Below are 21336 nucleotides of genomic sequence, written 5' to 3' on the forward strand. Positions count from 1 at the left end.
ACAAATAAATGGTTTTTTACTTTTAGAAAAAGCAACACGTAAAAGAATAAAGCGTTATGGAGGAAATGTTTTTCTGAACAATAACTTCTATCTATTTCTAGTGCTCCAGAGAAAACCTTTACGTTCCGGTATCCTTGGGGACTGGGACAGCAGCTGCTCAGTAACCAGCCCCGCAAAATCCAGCCAATCACCTCCAGATCCCGCCTTCCTGGGCCCGCCTCCTCAAGCGGGGGGTGTGGCTTTCCCTCTACTTCCGGCTTTGGGGAACCCGGGGCAGTAGGGTTTCCGGTGTCATGGCGGCTTGAGCTCCCGGGAGTCGGTGAGGCGGCTGCGGGCTCCTCCCTGCGGAGCCGCGGGTCAGGCGGGCGGGGATGTGACCGCGGGTCCTGCCAGCGTGCCTCGGGCGCTGCCACAGGTCCCGCGTGTGTTCCCCTCGCCCGCAGCGCGATGGCGGGGTCCGGCTGTGCGTGGGGCGCGGAGCCGCCCCGGTTTCTGGAGGCCTTCGGGCGGCTGTGGCAGGTCCAGAGCCGCCTGGGCAGCGGTTCATCGGCCTCGGTGTATCGGGTGCGCTGCTGCGGCACCCCTGGCTCGCCGCCCGGCGCCCTCAAGCAGTTCTTGCCGCCAGGAACCACCGGGGCAGCGGCCTCGGCCGCCGAGTATGGGTTCCGCAAAGAGAGAGCGGCGCTGGAGCAGTTGCAGGGTCACCGGAACATCGGTAATCACAGCCGCCCCCTCCTGCTCTGCCCCGGTCCCGGTGCAGGCGTGCTGTCCTCGTCACTCGCTCCAGGGCCCCTTCCCATCCCTTGTTTGCTCACTGTCTGCGGCGCGGTGCTCTTTCTTAGTAGATGCTCCATAAGTCTCTTTTGCTTCAGTTCGCGTGGGAGAATATCGTCCTTACTAAGGTTAGAAAAATCGTTTCCTCTAGTGAAAGAAAGCGTGGCTTGTGTGCAGATGTTTAACTGAACACCGGTAGAGAAATGCGAAATATTGCCAGGGCTTGTCGTAGCGTGAGTGCTGGTAATTCAGCAAGGTGACCTGGTGTAGTTAAGCGTGTGTAGTAGCATTTAGAAACAATGATTCCGGACATCCATTGGCGTCCTTCTGGTCGTGTCAAAGTTAGGAGCAGTGCGTATCCCTTTCCTAAGTGTTCAGAACGTCAGCCACCATCCACAGTACTCCCCGATGACTGCCCCGTTGTCAGTACGGAGAACTTACAGTTCGTTACAGCTGTGGTTAGTAAACAAATGCCTTACTTCTTGGCAAGTAGAATCCGGATTGAATTTGAAGAATGACCATTTTGGAGAAATAATTGCTTAACCCTTGTGCTGCCTTTTTTTTTTTTTTTTCTCTCTTTTTTGGCTTAGAATGGTGTGTCATTATAACCTTGGTACTGATTCCAAGCAAGGACTATTTTTGCAGGCTTAGGAACTTGTTGAATAATCTCTTTAAGCATTGCATCAAGAAGTGGCCATCATTTTGTTTTCTGCACGTTGTTGATTTTTTGTAATAATTTTCACTTTTTAAAATAATTTTTGCTTGCCACGTTTGTGCATGTTTATCCACCACTGAGTACCCAGCGAAACACAGTTTGGATCATTGTGTCATCTTTAATGTCTTTGCTAATCAGCTGCGTTAGGATGTCTTGTCTTATTAAAACGAATCAGTTGCCCAAAGATCGTATTCATGGGAGATGCAAATGACAGTGGAAACTTGCTTGCTCATCGCAGTTACCAGCCCCAGTTTGTGGTGCAGGGTTACCGACGCTATAGGAGCTGACTGGGTGTCTGATTTTTAAAGTTTAATTCATTTCTATTTCTAGTGACTTTATATGGAGTCTTTACAATCCACTTCTCTCCAAACGTGCCATCGCGCTGCCTGCTGCTGGAACTCCTGGATGTCAGTGTTTCGGAACTGCTTTTGTACTCCAGTCACCAGGGCTGCTCCATGTGGATGATACAGCATTGCGCCAGGGATGTTCTGGAAGCCCTTGCTTTCCTTCATCATGAGGGTTATGTCCACGCAGACCTCAAACCCCGCAACATACTGTGGAGTGCGGAGAACGAATGTTTCAAACTCATTGACTTTGGACTTAGCTTCAAAGAAGGCAATCAGGTAAGAAAACCCTTCACTGTTTAAAAATCTGAGGGTCTAAGCCAATCGGTGAAATAGCAAGAGTGATTTAGTAGGGACTGCAGAGGCATTTCTGTCCAAAGTGGCGAAACGCGTAGGGATGGAGCAAATCAAAAGAATTTCAGTGTCCTCATGTGGAAAAGGTCATATTGTCTGGGTCAGGGAGGAGGAGCCACTGGGCACAAGAGAGTTCTGGAATTATTAAAAGGACCTAACCTACATAGAATGCTTTTTTTATCCATTGGGCATTTGGCTAATTGCTGAGTAACTGTTTTTGGTGTCTTTGGTATTGGGGCTCTATTACATGGAGGAATGCATGTGACAGTTCTGGCAAATTCTCCCTTCTGCCTGGTTTGTCAGCTCTTTGCAGAGTGGCTGATAGGCAAGAGGCTGTGTGTGAGCGCCTGTCGGGGAAGTGAGCAGCTTGCCCATGAGAACTGCCCGGTGCATGAACCAAAGAGTTCATGGTAGCTAAACCCCCGACATTTCTGGCATCCTAGCAGTGGTCCACTGCACTTGTAGTGAAGTGAATGCTTGTGAACAGAGGAAGCACACTCTCACTGGTTGTGGCCCTCACTTGTCTTTTCTAGGATGTGAAGTACATTCAGACAGACGGGTATCGTGCTCCAGAAGCCGAACTACAGAATTGTTTGGCCCAGGCTGGCCTGCAGAGCGATACGGAGTGTACCTCAGCTGTTGATCTGTGGAGCCTAGGAATCATTTTACTGGAAATGTTCTCAGGAATGAAACTGAAACACACAGTCAGATCTCAGGAATGGAAGGTAAACTGGCCCAGTGTTGCCCTTGGGGTTTGTTTTGTTTTTTAAAGATTAATTTATTTTTGTTGCAGTCAGATATATACAGAGAGGAGGAGAGACAGAGAGAAATATCTTCCGTCTGATGATTCACTCCCCAAGTGACCGCAATGGCCAATGGTGCGCCAATCCGAAGCCAGGAGCCCAAATCCTCTTCTCCGGGTCTCGCACACAGGTGCTGGGTCCCAAGGCTTTGGGCTGTCCTCGACTCCTTTCCCAGGCCACAAGCAGGGAGCTGGATGGGAAGTGGGGCTTCTGGGATTAGAACTGGCGCCCATATGGGATCCAGGCGCGTTCAAGGCAAGGATTTTAGCTGCTAGGCCATGGCGCCGGGCCCGGCCTTGGGGTTTTAATGCCAATTCAAGGCACCTGGTTTGCGCTGATTCTCATGGAGGACTCCAGCTGCCCTGTCCCCTCCTGAGGCCTCTTTCTGTAACTGTGTCACCTATACAGTGAAAGGAAAGCATTTTAATAGACGCTTTCATTGAACCCTTCCAGTAACTCTGAGAGGACAGAGTGGCTGTTGATTATTTTTGTTTTGTAAATGCATAACTGGGAGCAGTGGTAAGAAAAGCTTGCTCCGGAATTGCGCTCCGAATTCTGTTCCTCCTCCTCAGAGTTTAGCATTCTTTCCACAGTTTCAATTCATTTGTATTCCATGTGTGAATGAATTCCACAGTGACCACTGTGAGGTCACAGGTTCAAAGTCGATCTCTGATATCTGAATGTACTGTTTGTAGGTTTATAAGAAGGGAAATAACCATAGTAAAGAGGCCTTAATGTTGTGGTGGCATCAGTATCTTGTAGGCCTTGTGCAGTGCTTTGCAATTAGTTCTGGTTTTGATGTTAAGTATTAGTTGTTTAAAAGTTTTCCCGTTAAGCAAGATGTTCCAGTGAGCATAGTACTGAGGAAGGTTACTGCAGTCTGTAAAGATGTTGAATTTGAAGAATGTGACACATGCAGAGCTTTAGAATTCCCCCGTTTTCTCATTGATGGTGTATTTTCATTTGAAAACTAATTGAAGACCTTGCCTCACATATTACATACTCAGTTTCTTGTTTTGAATTAAGCTACATTTTTTATGTGGTGGCTTTGGTTTGAATGGATTCCTCTCGGAGCTGTTCAGAGTGCCAGGCACTGTGTGAGATGGTAAGAATGTGGAAAGAAAATGTCCTTGCTGTCTAGATCTGTGTTAGGGTATATAGCCTCCTCTGGCAAGATTATAAACCCTTGGGATAGCCTGCATGCCTGTGACACATATACACTGATTGCAATAATCAAAGAGTTTTCTCCCTCTTGCAGGCAAACAGTTCTGCTATTATTGATCACATATTTGCCAGCAAAGCAGTGGTGAATGCCGCAATTCCAGCTTATCACCTAAGAGACCTTATCAAAAGGTACATGTCATGGACAGTCAGCTTGCTTTGTCTATGTTTCCTATGTGACAGGATCTTGTCTTTGTGTTTCTGGCTTATTCGATTATGTAGAGATTTTACACAAATTTTCATTTAGCTATTGTATCTTTAAGGAAAATAATAAGTAGTTTTTCGAGATTTATTTTCAAAGAAACTTTTTTTGTTGTTTATATGGTAACTGTAAATACTTGCTTTTTAAGCCCTTTGTGATCATTGTGTGTTGAGTGTGAATGCAAGGCCATAACTTTGAGCTTATAGCTCTACGCTGCTATATCCTTGGTGGAAAATGGATTTTTTAAAGGAATATTAATTATAGGCTAATTTGCTTTTGGATTACAAAAAGCTATTTGAATAAGGTTGTTTTTAAAATTGTACTGTTGGGGCCTGTGTGTCCGACGTAGTGAATTAAGCTACCACCTGTCTCCTGCATCCCATGGGGCACTTTGCATGTCCCAGCTGCTCCACTTCCAGTCCAGCTTCCTGCTGATGCTCCTGGGAAAGCAGCAGAGGAGGACCCAGATGCTTGGGCCCCTGCACCCAGAGAAGCTCCTGGCTCTTCACTCCAGTTTGGCACAGTTCCTACCATTTTGGCTATTTGGGAAGTAAACCAATGGCGGGCAGATCTCTCCTTGTTTTCTTGTCTATCTTTGTAACCCTACCTTTCAAGTACGTAAGAAAATACATCTTCATAGAAAAAGTAAAATTACATTACAAATAATTACCACTGGAAATTCCCATGAAGCAGTCATAAGCTTTGATATCTGAATAGATCCAAGTATACGAATATTTTTTAAAGTAAAAATAATATGTATTGTCAGATTGTCAATTTTTGGGGGGGGGTAGAGTCCTGGGTTGAGTCAACAGTATGTTGATTTTTGGTTTTTTTTTTTTTTTTTTTTAATATGGGCTCCAAAGTTTTAAAATCGGGTTTCTTTTTTTTTTAAAATCAGGTTTCTTTTAATGTCTGACTTTTTAAAAAAGATTTATTTATTTTTATTGGAAAGGCAGTTACAGAGACAAAAAGACAGAGAGAAAGATCTTTTCTTCCTTTAGTTCACGCCCCAAATGGCCACAAAAGCTGATCTGAAGCCAGGAGCCTCTATGGTTCACCCACACAGATGCAGGGTCCCAAGGCTTTGGGCCATCTTGTTCTGCTTTCCCAGGCCACAAGCAGGGAGCTGGATGGGAATTAGAATAGCTGGGACACAAACTGGTGCCCATGTGGGATCCTGGCGTTGGCAAGGGCAGGGATTAGCTAGTTGAGCCATCTCTCCAGACCCTTAATTTCTGTTTTGAAATAGTTACAGATTCCCAAGAAATTGCAAAAATGTTACAAAGAGGTCTTTGCCCTTCACCTAGTTTTCTCCCAGTGGACACATATGCATTATTGTAGTACAGTATACAAACCAGTGAATTAATGATGGTATAGTGTACAGCCTCTAGTTAAATCTGAACAGTTCTACATATAGAGGTAGTTATTTGTATGTGTTTCATATTAGTCTTAAATAGATCTTAGTATCTGAATGACTTTTTAAATCACAAATCACATTTCACACCGAGGAAGAATCACTGTAAAATTACATTAATGGATTCTAGACTGTAAATAAGATCATCTCAGTTCTAGTATTTGCTTTTTAAACAATTATTTATTTCACTTGAAAAGTCAGTTACAAAGAGAGAGACAGAGAGACCCTTTATCCACTGGTTCATTCCCCAAATAGCTGAATGGCCAGAGATGGGCTAGTCTGAAGCTGGGAGCAGAAACTTCTTCCAGGTCTCCCACATAGGTTTAGGGACCCAAAGACTTGGGCCTTCCTCTGCTGCTTTCCCAGGCAGGGAGCTGGATCAGGAAATGGAGCAGCCAGGACGTGAACTGGTTCCCATATTGGATGCTGGTGTGACAGGCAGGGGATTAGCCTTTTGAGCCACTGTTCCTGTCCAGACTTTTTTAAAGAATGGCTTTCTTGCCTCTGATCCCCAGCTGTACAGGTACGATTAAGCTGGAAAAGTGCAGAGCATGGTGATGAGGAAAAATAAAAGTGGGGTTAGCACTTCAGTGTGTTTTCAGTATTTTCATGCATATGATTTAGTTTATGCATGCTTAAGTGTTTGAACCATTTTTTAAGTTGTAGAATAAAACATAGGTACTAAAACTCCAGGTGCAACAAGTGTGTAACTCAGAAACATTGTAACTGCCTGTGTCATCCTTAGGATGAGAAGATACAAGTTTGATAGCCTTCTCAGAAAACCCAGATGTGTCTTACCCAATCTGAAGCCCCTTCTTATTTCTTAAAATTAAACATTGCTTCTACCATAATGACTTGCTTTTTATTACAATTTCTACCATAATGACTTGCTTTTTATTACAATTGTATTACTTAAGTTTGCATTGTTAAACACTGTGCTGTAGTTCTGCTTTCCTGAAAAAGACATCCATAAATCTCTTTACTAAAGTGTCTGCTTCTATCTCTTTCACCTGTTTTTCCCTTGTGACAACCTTGTTGTTGACTCTGGTGCTCCATAGTCTCTGTTGGCTGATTGTATCATCATGGCGTAGCTTACCTTTTCTTTTTCCTTGTGGGGGCACGGGGGAAGAGAAAGGCAGACATCTTCCATTGGCTGTTTCATTGCCCAGTGCCTGTCACAGCTGAGGCAGGGCCAGGGCAAAGCCAGGAACTCCCCTGTATGTGACAGGGATCCAGTTACCTGTGCTGGAGTTGGGAGTGAAGCCAGGATTTAAACCAGGCGTTGTAATTTGGAATGTAAGCTTCTCAAATGGTGTCTTACCTGTTGTGTTGCAACTGGCTACCCAGTTTGACATGTTGCTGTTTAAATTCTCTAATTTGTAGTTCTATCTAGAGGATTGTTTTGGGTGAGGGCAAGACTATAGATGGTTAATCTTTGTGGAGGAAGGATGAGGTTAGTCTTTCGAAAGGAGGCCTATATCTATATCTATATCTATATATATATATATATTTTTTTTTTGGTTAGTAACAGCTAGTACAATTATCAAGGCAGATATTTGTAAAGATCTGTAAAGATCTATTTCATTTATATGAAAGGCAGAATGTCAGGGAAGGAGAAAGAATAAGATCTTCCATCTGCTAGTTCACTTCCCAAATGCTGTGGTGGTAGAAGGCCAGAATTCCATCCAGGTCTTCCTTGTGGTTGTCAGGAGCCCAGCAGGTTGGGCCATCCTTCATTGCTCTCCCAGGTGCATTAACAGGGAGCTGGATTAGAAATGGAGCAGCTGAGACTTGAACTGGTGTTCTGACACTCGGATACAGGATGGCAGCATGGCAAACAATGGCTTAATTTGCCACTTGGCAAATAAAAATTCACTAGGGGTGGACTTTGGACACAACAGGTAAGAATCCTCTTGTAATACATCCCGTATTGGAGTACCGGGGTTTGAGTCCTGTCTCAGCAGCACACGCTGGGAGGCAGCCGGCGATGGTTCAGACACCTGCTTCCTGAGTCTCAGCTTCAGCCTGACTCAGCCCAGGCTCTTGCCAGCATTTGGGAAGTAACCAATCTCTGCGTAGTAGCACTCTAAGGTTACTTACAATTGCAGTATTTCTCTGTGTGCTCTTACCATTTTGCATTTTTTTTTTAAAGATTTATTCATTTTATTACAGCCAGATATACACAGAGGAGGAGAGACAGAGAGGAAGATCTTCCGTCCGATGATCCACTCCCCAAGTGAGCCGCAACGGGCCGATGTGCGCCGATCCGAAGCCGGGAACCTGGAACCTCTTCCAGGTCTCCCACGCGGGTGCAGTGTCCCAAGGCATTGGGCCGTCCTCAACTGCTTTCCCAGGCCACAAGCAGGGAGCTGGGAGCTGGATGGGAAGTGGAGCTGCCGGGATTAGAACCGGCGCCCATATGGGATCCCGGGGCTTTCAAGGCGAGGACTTCAGCCACTAGGCCACGCCGCCGGGCCCACCATTTTGCATTTTAAAAGTAGTTGGAGCTGCATGATCAGATTATGTAGCCATTATGTATTGTCTGTTTTAGCACTCATTTAATCTTCCACGTGTAACTGTAGCAGCCCAGGTTGTGGTACAGAGGTTAAACTGCTGCCTGTGGCACCAGCATTCCATATCATAGTTCTGATGTAAATCCCAAATGCTCCACCTCTAATACAGCTTCTTGGTTATATACTTGAAAGGCAGCAGGAGAGACCCCAGTGCTCTAGGTCCCTGCCAGCCACTTGGGAGATCAAGATGGAGTTTCTAGCTCCTGGCTCAGCCCTGGCCAGTATGGTCATTTGGCATGAATCAGTGGATCAATCTCTGTTTCTCCAAAAGAATTCACTGAGAAGTTGGTTTTCTTCTTTTGTGGAAGTTTATTATAATTTTTATTTTTGTTCATTTTGCATGAAACGGGATTTTTTTTTAAGATCTGTTTATTTTTATTGGAAAATCAGATTTACAGAGATAAGGAGACTCAGAGAGAAAGATCCTCCATCTGCTGGTTCACTCCCCCAGCGGCCTCACAGCCGGAGCCACGCCAGTCTGGGGCCAGGAGCCTACTCCAGGTCTCTAGGTTACTCAGGGTCCCAAGGCCTTGGGTCGTCCTTGACTGCTTTCCCAGGTCACCAGCAGGGAGCTGGATGGGAAGTGGAGCTGCCGGGATTAGAACCAGCGGCCATATGGGATCCTGGTGCATGCAAGGCAAGGATCTCAGCCACTAGGCCAACGTACTGGGCCCATGAAAAAGATTTTCTTTTTTTTAATAAAGATTTATTATTATTGGAAAGCCGGACATACAGAGAGGAGAAGAGACAGAGAGGAAGATCTTCCATCCAATGTTTCACTTCCCAAGTGAGCCGCAACGGGCCAGTGCGCGCTGATCCGATGCCGGGAACCAGGAACCTCTTCCGGGTCTCCCATGCGGGTGCAGGGTCCCAATGCATTGGGCCGTCCTCGACTGCTTTCCCAGGCCACAAGCAGGGAGCTGGATGGGAAGTGGAGCTGCCGGGATTAGAACCGGCGCCCATATGGGATCCCAGGGCATTTAAGGCGAGGACTTTAGCCGCTAGGCCACGCCGCCAGGCCCCATGAAACAGATTTTTAAAAATGTATTTATTTAGTAAGTTTCATACCTCTGCCAAGACCCATTCAATACCATGTGGTTACCTGAGCGTCCTTTGTAGGTATAGACGTAGTGCAGGTTTTTTAAGATGAATCATTTACTTATTTGAAAGGCAGAGAGGATCTCCTGTCTACTGATTCCATCCCCAAATGTCTGCAGCAGCTGTGGCTGGGCCAGGCTACAGCCAGGTGTTGGGAATTCAGTCTTGCGCTCCCACGTGTGTGCCAGGGCCAAGTACTTGAACAATCAACTTTGGCTCTAACTTTTTGGTAGCAAATTGAACTTATCTTTACTTTCTAAAACTTTTTGACTCAGTCACCCGTGGGGCTTCCTTTCTGGTTGTCTTGTGTAGTGTTTTATTAAGGAAGGTTCTTTCTTCTGAGAGCTGCGTTCCCCTCCCCCTCTGCTCTCACATGTTTGCCTTGTACTCTGTTTACCTGTCCTATTGAGCTTGGACTTGTTTTTAAAGATTTGTTTATTTTTATTGAAAAGACAGAGTTACAGAGGGAAGGAGAGACAGAAAGATCTTCCATCTGCTGGTTCACTCCCAAGTGGCCACAGCAGCAGGAGCTGAGCTGATCCAAAGCCAAGAGCAGGGGTTTCTTCCCGTTCTCCCACGTGGATGTAGGGTCCCAAGGATCACTGCACCCAGGTCACAAGTAGGGAGCTGGATGGGATATGGAGCAGCCAGGACACAAGCAAGTGTCCATATAGGATCCCGGTGGTTGCAGGGGAGGATTGGTCACTTGAGCCATTGTGCCAGGCCCTCAATTTGGGTTTTATCTCCAGGGCTTCCTCTGTGGGATTCATGCTAGAAGGGAGGTGACTGATCAGTTTCAAGAGGTGTTGCTGTCTAGATGACCTCAACGCCTCAGATTATACAGATCCACAGTGTATTCATCTGGTGTTAGAATCTGTAACTTCCCTCATAATTCTGCCTGTTTTTCTGAAATTGGTTTCTTCTGTTTCCCAGTGAGTACTTTTGATATTTTTTGGGTTATGTTTTCTGGTTCATTAAATCAGCTGTTGCTTTTCTCTGCGCTTTTACAAAAAGATGCTGATCAGGCACAAACCTTAGTGCTCTTCGTGATTTGCCTGTATTTTTTTTTTAAGATTCCCATAGGTTTTTGGCTTTGCTACCTAGCTGCTTTATTATTTGACAACATTCAGCAGTCACCTGTCCACTAGCTTTTTGTTTTGTGTGGAGAGTTCTAAATCTGCACCCAGAGTTTCTCACTCAGCTTTCTAGAGGATGGATCACTTTCACACGTCATTTTATTACCTGAAAACATTATATATTATATTAAATTAATATTTGCTACTGGGACACAGATATAAATCATGACTTACTGAGTTATTTGCTCTTAACAGTTATTTTTTCTGCAGGTGAATGATCTAATAATCTAATAAATCATGCTAATATAATGAATGCTATGGTGACCATTTAGACATTTACATTTTCTTTGCTAGTTATGTTCTCAAGAGATTGGAGAGTATTTGTGAAAGTTGCTGGTTTTGTATTTTAGCATGCTTCATGATGACCCGAGCAGAAGGATTCCTGCTGAAATGGCATTGTGCAGTCCCTTCTTTAGCATTCCTTTTGGTAAGTTGTTTTGTGTCCCCCACCCCCACCCCCTTGGTCATTTGACGACCAAATGAGACATCAGAACTCACTTGTTAGTTATCTTCAGACCCTTGTCTGCTGCTGGTGAGTTTGTTTCGGGATTCCCGTTTAACCCTGCCCTGATTCTCTTTGGAAGCCCCTCACATCGAAGACCTGGTGATGCTTCCTACTCCGGTCCTGAGGCTGCTGAACGTGCTGGATGACGATTATCTGGAGAACGAGGAGGAGTATGAAGGTCTGTACTTCCTGAACTCAATGCTGATGTGCCAGAAGAGTCACCTGTCAGTAAGGTTCTCCAGTTTCCCTGGCGATATAATTAGGATGTTGAACAAAATGGTCTTTATAACAGCATCTCTGTTTGACTCATAAGATCCTTTCAACCCTTTCATCTCATTTTTGCCTTATTAATCAAGATTAATTTTCCCAGCAACTTCTGTCTATTCTGTCCCTTGCTTTCATTCTTGTATTTGCTGTGTGCTTAATATATGTCATTCTTTAGTTGTTCCCTGCCTTTAGGGCGAACTTCCTTAGACAATTATAATTGTGGTAATCTGAAGATAGATTAATGTACAAAGAGATGAGGACTTCTCTATCGAAGTCACACCTTGCCTTAGTTATTTAATAGTTATTTGGCTAAAAGTTGAATAAGGAGAGAAGGAGTAGTAACACAAGATGAGAGGGGAAAAAAATGGCATGTTCAGAGAACAGCAAATTTGTATGGCTGTACAGTAAGATGTTTATTGGAGAATGGTCAGTTAAAGCTGAGGAAGTGGCCAGAGTACAGTCACATAATAAATTTGTGGTATTTATGAATTTGAGTTTTGGGCTGTGTGTCTGTATAGCAGTTAAGATGCCACCACGATGCGTACATACATCTGTACGCAGTTCCCAGATTGTGAGATTGGGCCCTGCTTCTGGTAGCTTCCTGCTACCGTGCACTCCTTGAGGCCGCAGATGAGGGATCGGAGAGCTGGGTTCCTGCCACTCGGCGGAGGCCCAGGATGAATCCCATTTGGACTTCTATCTGATAGTACAACACTGGACTATAATCAGTATAAAAGAACTTTACACAAAGCATAGAACAGTCACTAGTGTGTGGTAAATGCATAATAAACACTAATTCTTATTGGATACAATAAGGTGTCTTTAAAAAAAAGAGTGGTAATAGTCAAACTTGCGTATTAGTAGAATCATTCTGAAAGCAGAGTACTGGTGAATCGACTAATATAGGACCAGACTTGGCTTTGAGAACCAGTTAAAACACATCTATCGGGCCCGGCGGCGACGCCTAGCGGCTAAAGTCCTCACCTTGAACGCACCGGGATCCCATATGGGCGCCGGTTCTAATCCCGGCAGCTCCACTTCCCATCCAGCTCCCTGCTTGTGGCCTGGGAAAGCAGTTGAGGACGGCCCAATGCATTGGGGCACTGCACCCACGTGGGAGACCCGGAAGAGGTTCCAGGTTCCCGGCATCGGATTGGCGCGCACCGGCCCGTTGCGGCTCACTTGGGGAGTGAAACTTCGGATGGAAGATCTTCCTCTCTGCCTCTCCTCTTCTGTGTATATCTGGCTGTAATAAAATGAATAAATCTTAAAAAAAAAAAAACACATCTATCATCCCAGTACTAATGCAAGAGACTACTGGAGGCAGTGTTTGTGTAACTGTTAGGAGTGTAGACTGAGTGTAGACAGAGACATTATGTCTCTGTCCCTTACTAGCTGCTTTGTCGTTACTTCATCTATAAAATGCAGAGAATAATTAGAACATGCTTCATAAGGTTGTGAAAATTAAGTTATTTTACAAAAAAATTTTTATTGATTAATTTTTTTGTGATTATGTTATTTTGGTAATCTTTACATAGTTGATTAGAGGTAAAGACTTTTTAGAACAATGCCTGGCAAGTGACAATCAGCAAATTTTAAATATTGTTAATAGGTAGCAGGCTTGTACATTCAGGACTAATATTTTGCATTACAGTTGTAATATTCTGTATACAATTGCTGTAGTCACAGCAATTGATTAAAGAAAGAAAAAATGGAAGAATAATGCACCACAAATCACTGTACCTAGTGTAGTGACGTGCATGGCTATTAGAAGAAGGGGTGAGAATTGAGTATTGAAATCTGTCTCTGCAGCACTTTGGTATTTCTATTTAAAAATATCAGTTACTTAATAATATTCTTAAATTAAGACTTTTTACAGCTAAGGTGATTTTGCCCTGTTGCCCCTTGCACCAGTGAATCATTTCATGTCCCTGAGCTTTAGGGTAAATATCTACTGCCTGGTACCAAGGTGTCTTCTTGGGTCTGTTAACATTACGAGGAATTCGGTCCTCTTGATTTTTAGGCTGTTTAGCTTACCTGAAAAGAATAATCTTGTCCTCAACATTTTTTAAATCAGATCTCAAAGGTTTGGAGGATCTAAATGATCCCTGGGAATCAAGTGAAAATGCTGTGAGGTCCTGTCAGCCCGTCTACCCATGGTCTTTGTCAGCTCATTCTCTGTGCTGTTGCTAAGCTTTACCTCTACACAACTTTTAACTTTGCTGGTTAACCTTACAATGATTGTGTCTGCTTTTTTTTTTTTAATGTTGTTTTGTTATACTTCAGATTTACTGAATAGATTTTCTCTAAATAGTACTCCTGGTGCTTAAAAAATTTATATAAACTTAAGTGCAACAGATAATGTAGAACCATCTTTGTTGTGGTTAGCAGGTTAGTTCTTTTAAGTTAAGCTTTCTTAGTTTGAATTATTATATGTGATTGAATGGCTGTCTTAAGGTCTTCATAGGAGCAAATGAGGATATTAACTTCAAATGTTAATTCAAATGTTACACATCAAAATATCAAATTAAGCAAAGATTAATTTTTTTTAAAAAAGAGGGAAATGAAATAGTGAAGGGAAGGAAAAAAAGGCAGAAGGGAAGGAAAAAAAGGGAAATTGTTTTATAAATGTAATAAAATATGAGGGTGTTTTAAAAATATATACTCCTGGAGCAAGCAAGACCTTTTCAAAAGTAACACAAAGCTTAGAAGCAATAAAAAATTCATAATTTCCAGCACAGGTAAAGGGAGTACAAACACATCTCATACTTAGTTTTCAGTCTCACGGAAATACAAATTAAAATCCAATTACAATATCGTGGCAGTGATGAAAACATTTGTTAATCCTCTTGTGAGTAAAGGAATGCAAAAAGACTGTAAGACATTATAAAAGGCAAAGCATTCATTCTGTCAGAATTAGAAAAGGCAGTTGTGTTTACTTGTATAAATGTAAAGTTTTTATAGGAGCATATACGGGAAACCGGTCGTGTTGATTGCCATTAAGAAGGATGATGTGACAGTTGGAGATAAAATTTTGAATTATTGGAATATGTCAGCTGTTTAAAAATATTAAGTATAAAATATGGAAAGTATGAAATGACTAAACTTAATTTTAGAGATACAGAAAATAAAAATAGAAAATAACCTTATTGTTAAAGATATATATGAGGACATTTAAGAAGTTCATGAAAAAGTGGAATTAAAAGGTTTATTGTATCAAAGAGTTTGAAAGTCAATATAAGGGATCTTCAGAGAGTTCGTAGAAGACATGTTATGAAAAACAAAGTACAGATTTCAGAATTTTTTGCATGTATGACCTTATTTATTTTTTTTATTTTCCTATCAACTTTTTTACTTAAGCTCATAAGCCTGATTTCTTTGAGAATTGAAAAATCTTAAAAGTAATGCTCTTTTATTAAATCAGTGTGATTCATGTTGTGCTTTTAATAAACAGATATTGTGGAAGACGTAAAAGAGGAATGTCAGAAATATGGACCAGTGGTGTCTCTGCTTGTTCCAAAAGAGAATCCTGGCAGAGGGCAAGTAAGTAGAGGTTTCCATAATGCAGAATTACTAAAGCTATTAGACATACTGTGCTAAATGTCTTGCTTACACAGAAATATATGCACAAAAGTTTTCCAAAGCATTAGAAGTTGTACCTCAGATGATTTTCGTTTTATTTTCATTTTCTGTGCTTTTTTTACTTTTGCAAATGTTCTCAGATACACGTGCATGTTTATCATTTAAATTTTGTTTTTATATTATAGTGCTCTAATTTTGAGCCACTCTCAAAATCATGCTAATTTAGGTCTACCTGCAGATAAAAAGCCAGTTAGATGAGGGTTTGACTGTAATGGAAATTGTTAGAGATAAAAAGGAAAGTGTGCTGGATTACCAGACCTGGAGTCTGAGTTCTCACTTGAGTGTGACTAACGTTTTGAGAATTTCTCAACTTTTTTTTTTTAAGATTTTTTTTTATAGAAGATTTATTTATTTATTTATTATTGCAAAGTCAGCTATATACAGAGAGGAGGAGAGACAGAGAGGAAGATCTTCCGTCCGATGAGTCACTCCCCAAGTGAGCCGCAAGGGGCCGGTGCTGCGCCGATCCGAACCCAAGAGCTAGGAACTTCCTCCAGGTCTCCCAAATGGGTGCAGTGTCCCAAGGCTTTGGGCCGTCCTCGACTGCATTCCCAGGCCACAAACAGGAAGCTGGATGGGAAATGGAGCTGCCGGGATTAGAACCGATGCCCACATGGGATCCTGGGGCGTTCAAGACGAGGACTTTAGCTGCTAGGCCACGCCGCCAGGCCCGATTTCTTAGCTTTTTAGTCTATACGTGATCACAGTATTTTGTTGGATACTCTAACAATTCTAAAATCAAATAGCAAAAGATAATTAAATATCTATATTTTTTTGGTAAAAGATTTAATGTATTTTTATTGAAAAGACAGTTACAGAGAGGACAGGCAGAGAAAACCTTTTGCTGGTTTCACTCCCCAAAATTGCCGCAACATCCAAAGCTGAGCTAATCCAAAGCCAGGAGCCAGGAGCTTCTTCTGGGTCTCCCACATGGTACAGGGTCCCAAGGCTTTGGGCCATTTCAACTGCTTTCCCAGGGCACAGGCCGGGACCTGGATGGGAAGTGGGGCACCCGGGACACGAACCGGCGCCCATATAGGATGGCAGGTTCAGGGGAGGATTTGGCAGCTGATCCATTGCTCCATACCATGTCCCTACCTGCAGTATTTTTATCTTTGAGAAAAAGTATTTTACCATTAGCAGAGTTTTTCAGTTGCAACACTATTGACATTTGAGCCTGATAGTTCTTTGTTGCAGGAGCTGTCCTGTGCTTAATGGGGTGTTTGCTAGCATTGCTGGCCTCTACCCACTAGATGTCTCACTATACTCCCAAGTGTGACAACTACATATGTCTTAGACACTACCGGATAACCTTACGGAGAAAACTTAATGTCTGGTTGTGGATGATGAAGATTATTACTTTTTCTTTAGAGTTATTTCTTGGAACAGTTAAGAGAGAAGGAGAGGCAGAGATTTTCCATCTGTTGGTTCATTCCCTAGACAACTATAATAGCCAAAACTGAGATGGTCCAAAACTGGGATCCAGGAGCTTCTTTTCTGAGTCTCAAGGGCCTGGGTCATCCTCTGCTGCTTTTCTAGGCCATTAGCAGGGAGCTAGATTAGAAGTGGAACAGCTGGGACTCAAACCAGCACCAATAAGGGATGCCAGTGCTGCACTGATGGAGGATTAGTGTGCTGTGCCACCACACCAGCCCTGTACATTATTATTTCATCTTAGTAGAGCTATGGAAATTATTGGCAGCTGAAAATATGAAAGAAATTTTATTCTGGTCTTACTGTAAGGTTATTGCCAGTGTTGTGCTAAAGCATTTATTTTATCTGGCATCAGAAGCATTGTAAATGGTTTTTTGGCTGTTGATAAATTTACATTTATTAAATATAAGTTAAATCATTATAAGTATAGTAAGTGTTATTTTATAGGCAGTAGTTATATAGCAGAAATCAGAGTGGAAAATGATACATGGTGGCAAGTGCTGTAGCAAGAAACAGATTGAAGAAGAGACATAAGGCGTTCTGTGATGGGGTGTATTGTGCTTTCAAGTAGGGTGGTAAGAAAAAACATTCTAAAAAATAATTAGGGCAGTAGGGAAGGACACACTTAGGAGGTTACTTTGGAGTCAAGGTTTATAGGAATTAAAAAGAAAATTCTAGACAAAAGGAGCACCAAATTTCAAGGCCCTGAGTATGCCTTGTATTAATGTGTATTGTGGTTAGTGTGGCTGTAGCAGAGTGAGGAGAAGGAAGAAGAATAGGTGGTAAGCCCAAAGAGGAGGTTAAGGGGTGGCTACAAAGATCAGATAGAGTGAGAGCTTTGTAGGGCACGGTGGTAACAATGACTTTGAACTTCAACAAAAGGATATTAGGAAATTCTCAATCAAGGGCCATCAGGGTGAGACGATATTAATGTCAATGATCAATTTTAGTTGAAACACAAAATGCTGTTGGGAAACTTACTGGCATTTAAAGGTGGTGTTGTAAGCTAATCCTCCGCCCATGGTGCCAGCATCATATTTGACTTGAGCCTCAGCTGCTCTACTTCTAACCCAGCTCCCTGCTAATGACCTGGGAAAACTGTGGAGGATGGCCCCAAGCCTTGGGTCCTTGAGCCCACATGGAAAAACCAGAGGAAACTTCCAGATCCCAACTTCAGAGTGGCCTAGCTCTGGCATTGTGTCCACTTGGAGAGTGAACCAGCAGATAGAAGATCTGTCCTTCCTCTCACTCTAAATCTGCTTTTCAAATTTTAAAAAAAAGTCTTTAAGAAAATTATGCACAGATTTAAACATTTGGGGAATCCATATAAACTCAACCTTTTCTTTAAAGAAAATTAATTTTTTTATTTCAATCTTTTAACAGATTCAGTATAGTTCTTTTTTTTTTTTTTTTTTTTAAGATTTTATTATTATTGGAAAGCCGGATATACAGAGAGGAGGAGAGACAGAGAGGAAGATCTTCCATCCGATGTTTCACTCCCCAAGTGAGTCGCAATGGGCTGGTGCGCGCTGATCCGATGCCGGGAACCAGGAACCTCTTCCAGGTCTCCCACATGGGTGCAGGGTCCCAAAGCCTTGGGCCGTCCTCGACTGCTTTCCCAGGCCACAAGCAGGGAGCTGGATGGGAAGTGGAGCTGCCGGGATTAGAACCGGCGCCCATATGGGATCCCGGTGCGTTCAAGGTGAGGACTTTTAGCTGCTAGGCCACGCCACCGGGCCCCAGTATAGTTCTTAGATATAATTCTAAGAATGTAATATTATCTTCTTCCTTCCCATTCCTTTTTTAAATTTTCAGCATAGTATCTTTTGAATTTACAGTGTAAAGGCTTAATGATTCACCAGATGAGAAACTTAAAAAGAAATTCAAAAAAAAGAAAACTTAGTTCTCTGTTCTCTCTCCTTTGCCCGCTCTTCTCTGCTCTCTCCTCTGCCCTTCTTTCCTGATCTTCACCACCCCTACCCTGTTGCTGTTCTGTTGGAATAAACCTCCTAAGATTAAAAAAAGAAAGAAAGAAAACTTAAAAAGAAACTTAAAAAAAAAAGAAGACCATATCTTAGTGTGAATATAGACAGTGACCATTACCTGTTTTCGCAAAATTTTTGATATACCCTTGCATGTGAGTTCAGAAAACCCCATCACAGGTCAGAATATCCTGGCAGACTTAACAGAAATATTTACATAAGAGTGGCGAGGTAGGGCAGGGAGCTTTATTTATCAGTGAAGGATTCCATGGCGCAATAGCTCAATGGGTAAATCCTTGCCTTGCAACCTCCAGAAAACCATGTGGGCACTCGTTTGTATCTTGGCTGCTCTGCTTCTCATCCAGCTCCCTGTTCATGGCCTGGGAATGTAGTAGAGGAGGGTCCAAAGCCTTGGGACCCTGTTCCCCACATAGGAGGAGTCAGGAAGAAGCTCATGGCTGCTGGCTTCAAATTGGCTCAGCTCTAGCCATTGTGGCCACTTGAGGGGTGAACCAGCAGATGGAAAATCTTTCTCTCTGTGTCTTGTTTCAGTGAATCTACCTTTCCAACAGAGTAGGTAAATCTTTAAAAAACAGAAACCACAGCTCTTTGTTTTGTCCAGTGAGAGAAGGGTACTCTGAATAGGGAAATTGAAAAGGAGTAACCCGCCTGAACTTAGGGAGATCGGTTTTAGGAATAGGATGAAAGATCTGAAAATTTATTTCCTTAAAATGATCTGTTCTTGTATTCCACTGGAAAGCCTCTGCCTGGCCTAGGCTGCTCAGACTCCCGTTAGATGTCAGGAATAAGGCACAGCTGTGAGGGCAGAGACAGTTCTTCACTCTTTCCCCAGCTCTGAGCATAACTGAGGACAAGTCCTTTCAAATCATCTCATGTTTCTGTAACTTCTGATTTAGGTTACCAAAAAGAACTTAATATCCTTTCTCTAGCTCTGTTAGGAATTCAGAGGCAGACATGATAGTACTACTTTTAAACTTGTTACTGCAGTTACGATTTCTATTTTCTACAAATCTTGTGTAGACCAGTTGCTTTTGGTCAGTATTTTTGTCTTCTAGTTTTAAAGGTGCGTTTTATTTTTGAGACATTTTTGAGATGCAGTTGCTTTCTAAACTCTTCAGGGAAGCATCTTAGAAGTGGTTGTCACTTCTGTTTAAACTTGGCAAGAGGTTGTATGTTTTCTGTTCTACTTGCCTCTAAAGGTTTTTCAATTTTATGTGTTTGAGACACAGAGGAAAGAGAAATCTTCATGTGTTGATTCCTTCGCCAAGTGCTATGACAGCTAGATCTGGGCCAGCCTGAAGTGAGTGACAGGGCCACAGTATCATCTGCCACCTCACAGAGTACATTGGCAGGGAGCTCAAAACACCAGTGTAGATGGTCCTCGAACGCCAGCTTGCTGATACAGAGATGGGTGTCCCAAGTGACAGATTAAGCACCATGTCTTGATGGGTTTCAGATTTGGATTGAGTTCTCAGGAAGTGTTCTAACCCATGCTGCCCTGGAGTATGTTGGTCCATCAATATTGACAGTACCTTTAAAGAGGACAGATTTGAAAACGTCTGCATTAGGACAAGATCCCCACATGCTCACACACACAAGCTTGTACATCACTGAACAGTCTTGGTGGAAATGGAATTACCTTGTTTGCTCTGTCCTCTTTCAGGTCTTTGTTGAGTATGCCAATGCTGGTGACTCCAAAGCCGCTCAGAAATTGCTGACCGGAAGGATGTTTGATGGGAAGTTTGTCGTGGCTACATTCTACCCACTGAGTGCCTACAAGAGGGGATATCTGTATCAGACGTTGCTTTAATCCGTAACCTAAGGACTACTTCCTGTTTCTGGAACTTCCATTTCCTGGGTTATACTACTCCACAGCTGAATGCAATAGTACCCCTTTACCACTTTAAGGAGGTACTTTGTACATTTATTTAATCCTTTGAATATGCAGCCATTGTCCCAGGGGTGACTGCATTGCAACATTTGGCACTGAGTAGGAGAAGACCTCTCAGCTATACATTGAGGGGTTAGAGCATCCATGTGGGCAACCCTTTGTTTTCCTGTGCAGTAGGCAAGTGCTGCTCCTCAATATGTAACCTAAAATTTTAATTATTTCTTGTGATCATGAAACAAGGATGAATAATACATCATAGTGAATATTAACAAATTTGTTAGGGCTGGTAACATCACTTGCAGATTATTCTTTAATGTTGTCAGGTGGTTCTTCCAGTTCATGTCTGTAGCTGGCACTGGATGCTCTCAGTGATGTTAAGTAATTGTCAAGCAACAGTAACCTACTGTGTTCTTAATACTGAGTTGTGAATTTTTTTAAAGGAGTACTGTAGTACTGAATATTCCTTTAAAGAAACTGCAGTGAGCCTATCTACCTTTTTTTTTTTTTAATGAAGCCTTTTAAAATAGAAAGCTGATGCTTGATCTTGCACAATTTTTATGTCTAGTGTGTAAGTCTGAATGAGTGTGCAGGTGTGGAAGTTGCAGGAAATGTGAGTCAGTGTACTTTACAGTGTGAGTCTTTTGAGTTAGTACAGTCCATATTCATCTCCTTCCTACCTGTTTTTTGTGTGTAAAATGTAGGGTGTATGTGTTTTTGAGAATTGATCTGTCTGCTAGAACATGTAAATGACACAGCAGTTCATTCCTGAGAGGCTGAGAACAAACTGGAGTCCAGACTGGGGTTGCATTGGAACTCTCAGAAGTGATTGGACCAGAACGTCGATGCCGCGTGTGAATCAGCCCGTGCTCCAGTCTGCTTTCCGACTCCGTACTGGCACATACTCCTCGTCTGGAATCTCCTGTGACAATTGTGTGATTTTGCAAAACGTGCTTCAGCTTA

At 42.7% G+C, this 21336-nt stretch overlaps 1 protein-coding gene across 2 annotated transcripts; it reads left to right on the forward strand.

Moving 5' to 3' along the window:
- The first annotated feature begins 287 nt into the window (after nt 1-287).
- Nucleotides 288-20918, forward strand: UHMK1 (U2AF homology motif kinase 1). 2 transcript variants are annotated; one of them, XM_004589122.2, is made up of 8 exons: nt 288-715; nt 1820-2112; nt 2721-2912; nt 4249-4343; nt 10985-11061; nt 11219-11317; nt 14861-14949; nt 20149-20918. In XM_004589122.2, the coding sequence occupies exons 1-8, from the start codon at nt 448-450 to the stop codon at nt 20293-20295; spliced, it is 1260 nt and encodes a 419-aa protein (XP_004589179.1). In that variant the 5' UTR covers nt 288-447; the 3' UTR covers nt 20296-20918. The 2 variants fall into 2 exon arrangements, with proteins under 2 accessions (XP_004589179.1, XP_058516540.1); XM_058660557.1 differs by lacking the exons at nt 14861-14949; nt 20149-20918 and adding an exon at nt 12136-12204 and having other exon boundaries at nt 11219-11380.
- The last annotated feature ends 418 nt before the right edge of the window (nt 20919-21336 follow it).

This window comes from Ochotona princeps, chromosome 2 (assembly GCF_030435755.1).
Source record: "Ochotona princeps isolate mOchPri1 chromosome 2, mOchPri1.hap1, whole genome shotgun sequence".
Taxonomy (NCBI): domain Eukaryota; kingdom Metazoa; phylum Chordata; class Mammalia; order Lagomorpha; family Ochotonidae; genus Ochotona; species Ochotona princeps.

What these genes read in the sequence shown, in the direction of transcription:
- UHMK1 (XM_004589122.2), top strand. Translation starts at nt 448, where the DNA reads ATGGCGGGGTCCGGCTGTGCGTGGGGCGCGGAGCCGCCCCGGTTTCTG. An exon ending in TCAGATCTCAGGAATGGAAG is followed by an intron (nt 2,913 to 4,248) that starts GTAAACTGGCCC and finishes TCCCTCTTGCAG; the next exon opens with GCAAACAGTTCTGCTATTAT. An exon ending in GAACGAGGAGGAGTATGAAG is followed by an intron (nt 11,318 to 14,860) that starts GTCTGTACTTCC and finishes TTTAATAAACAG; the next exon opens with ATATTGTGGAAGACGTAAAA.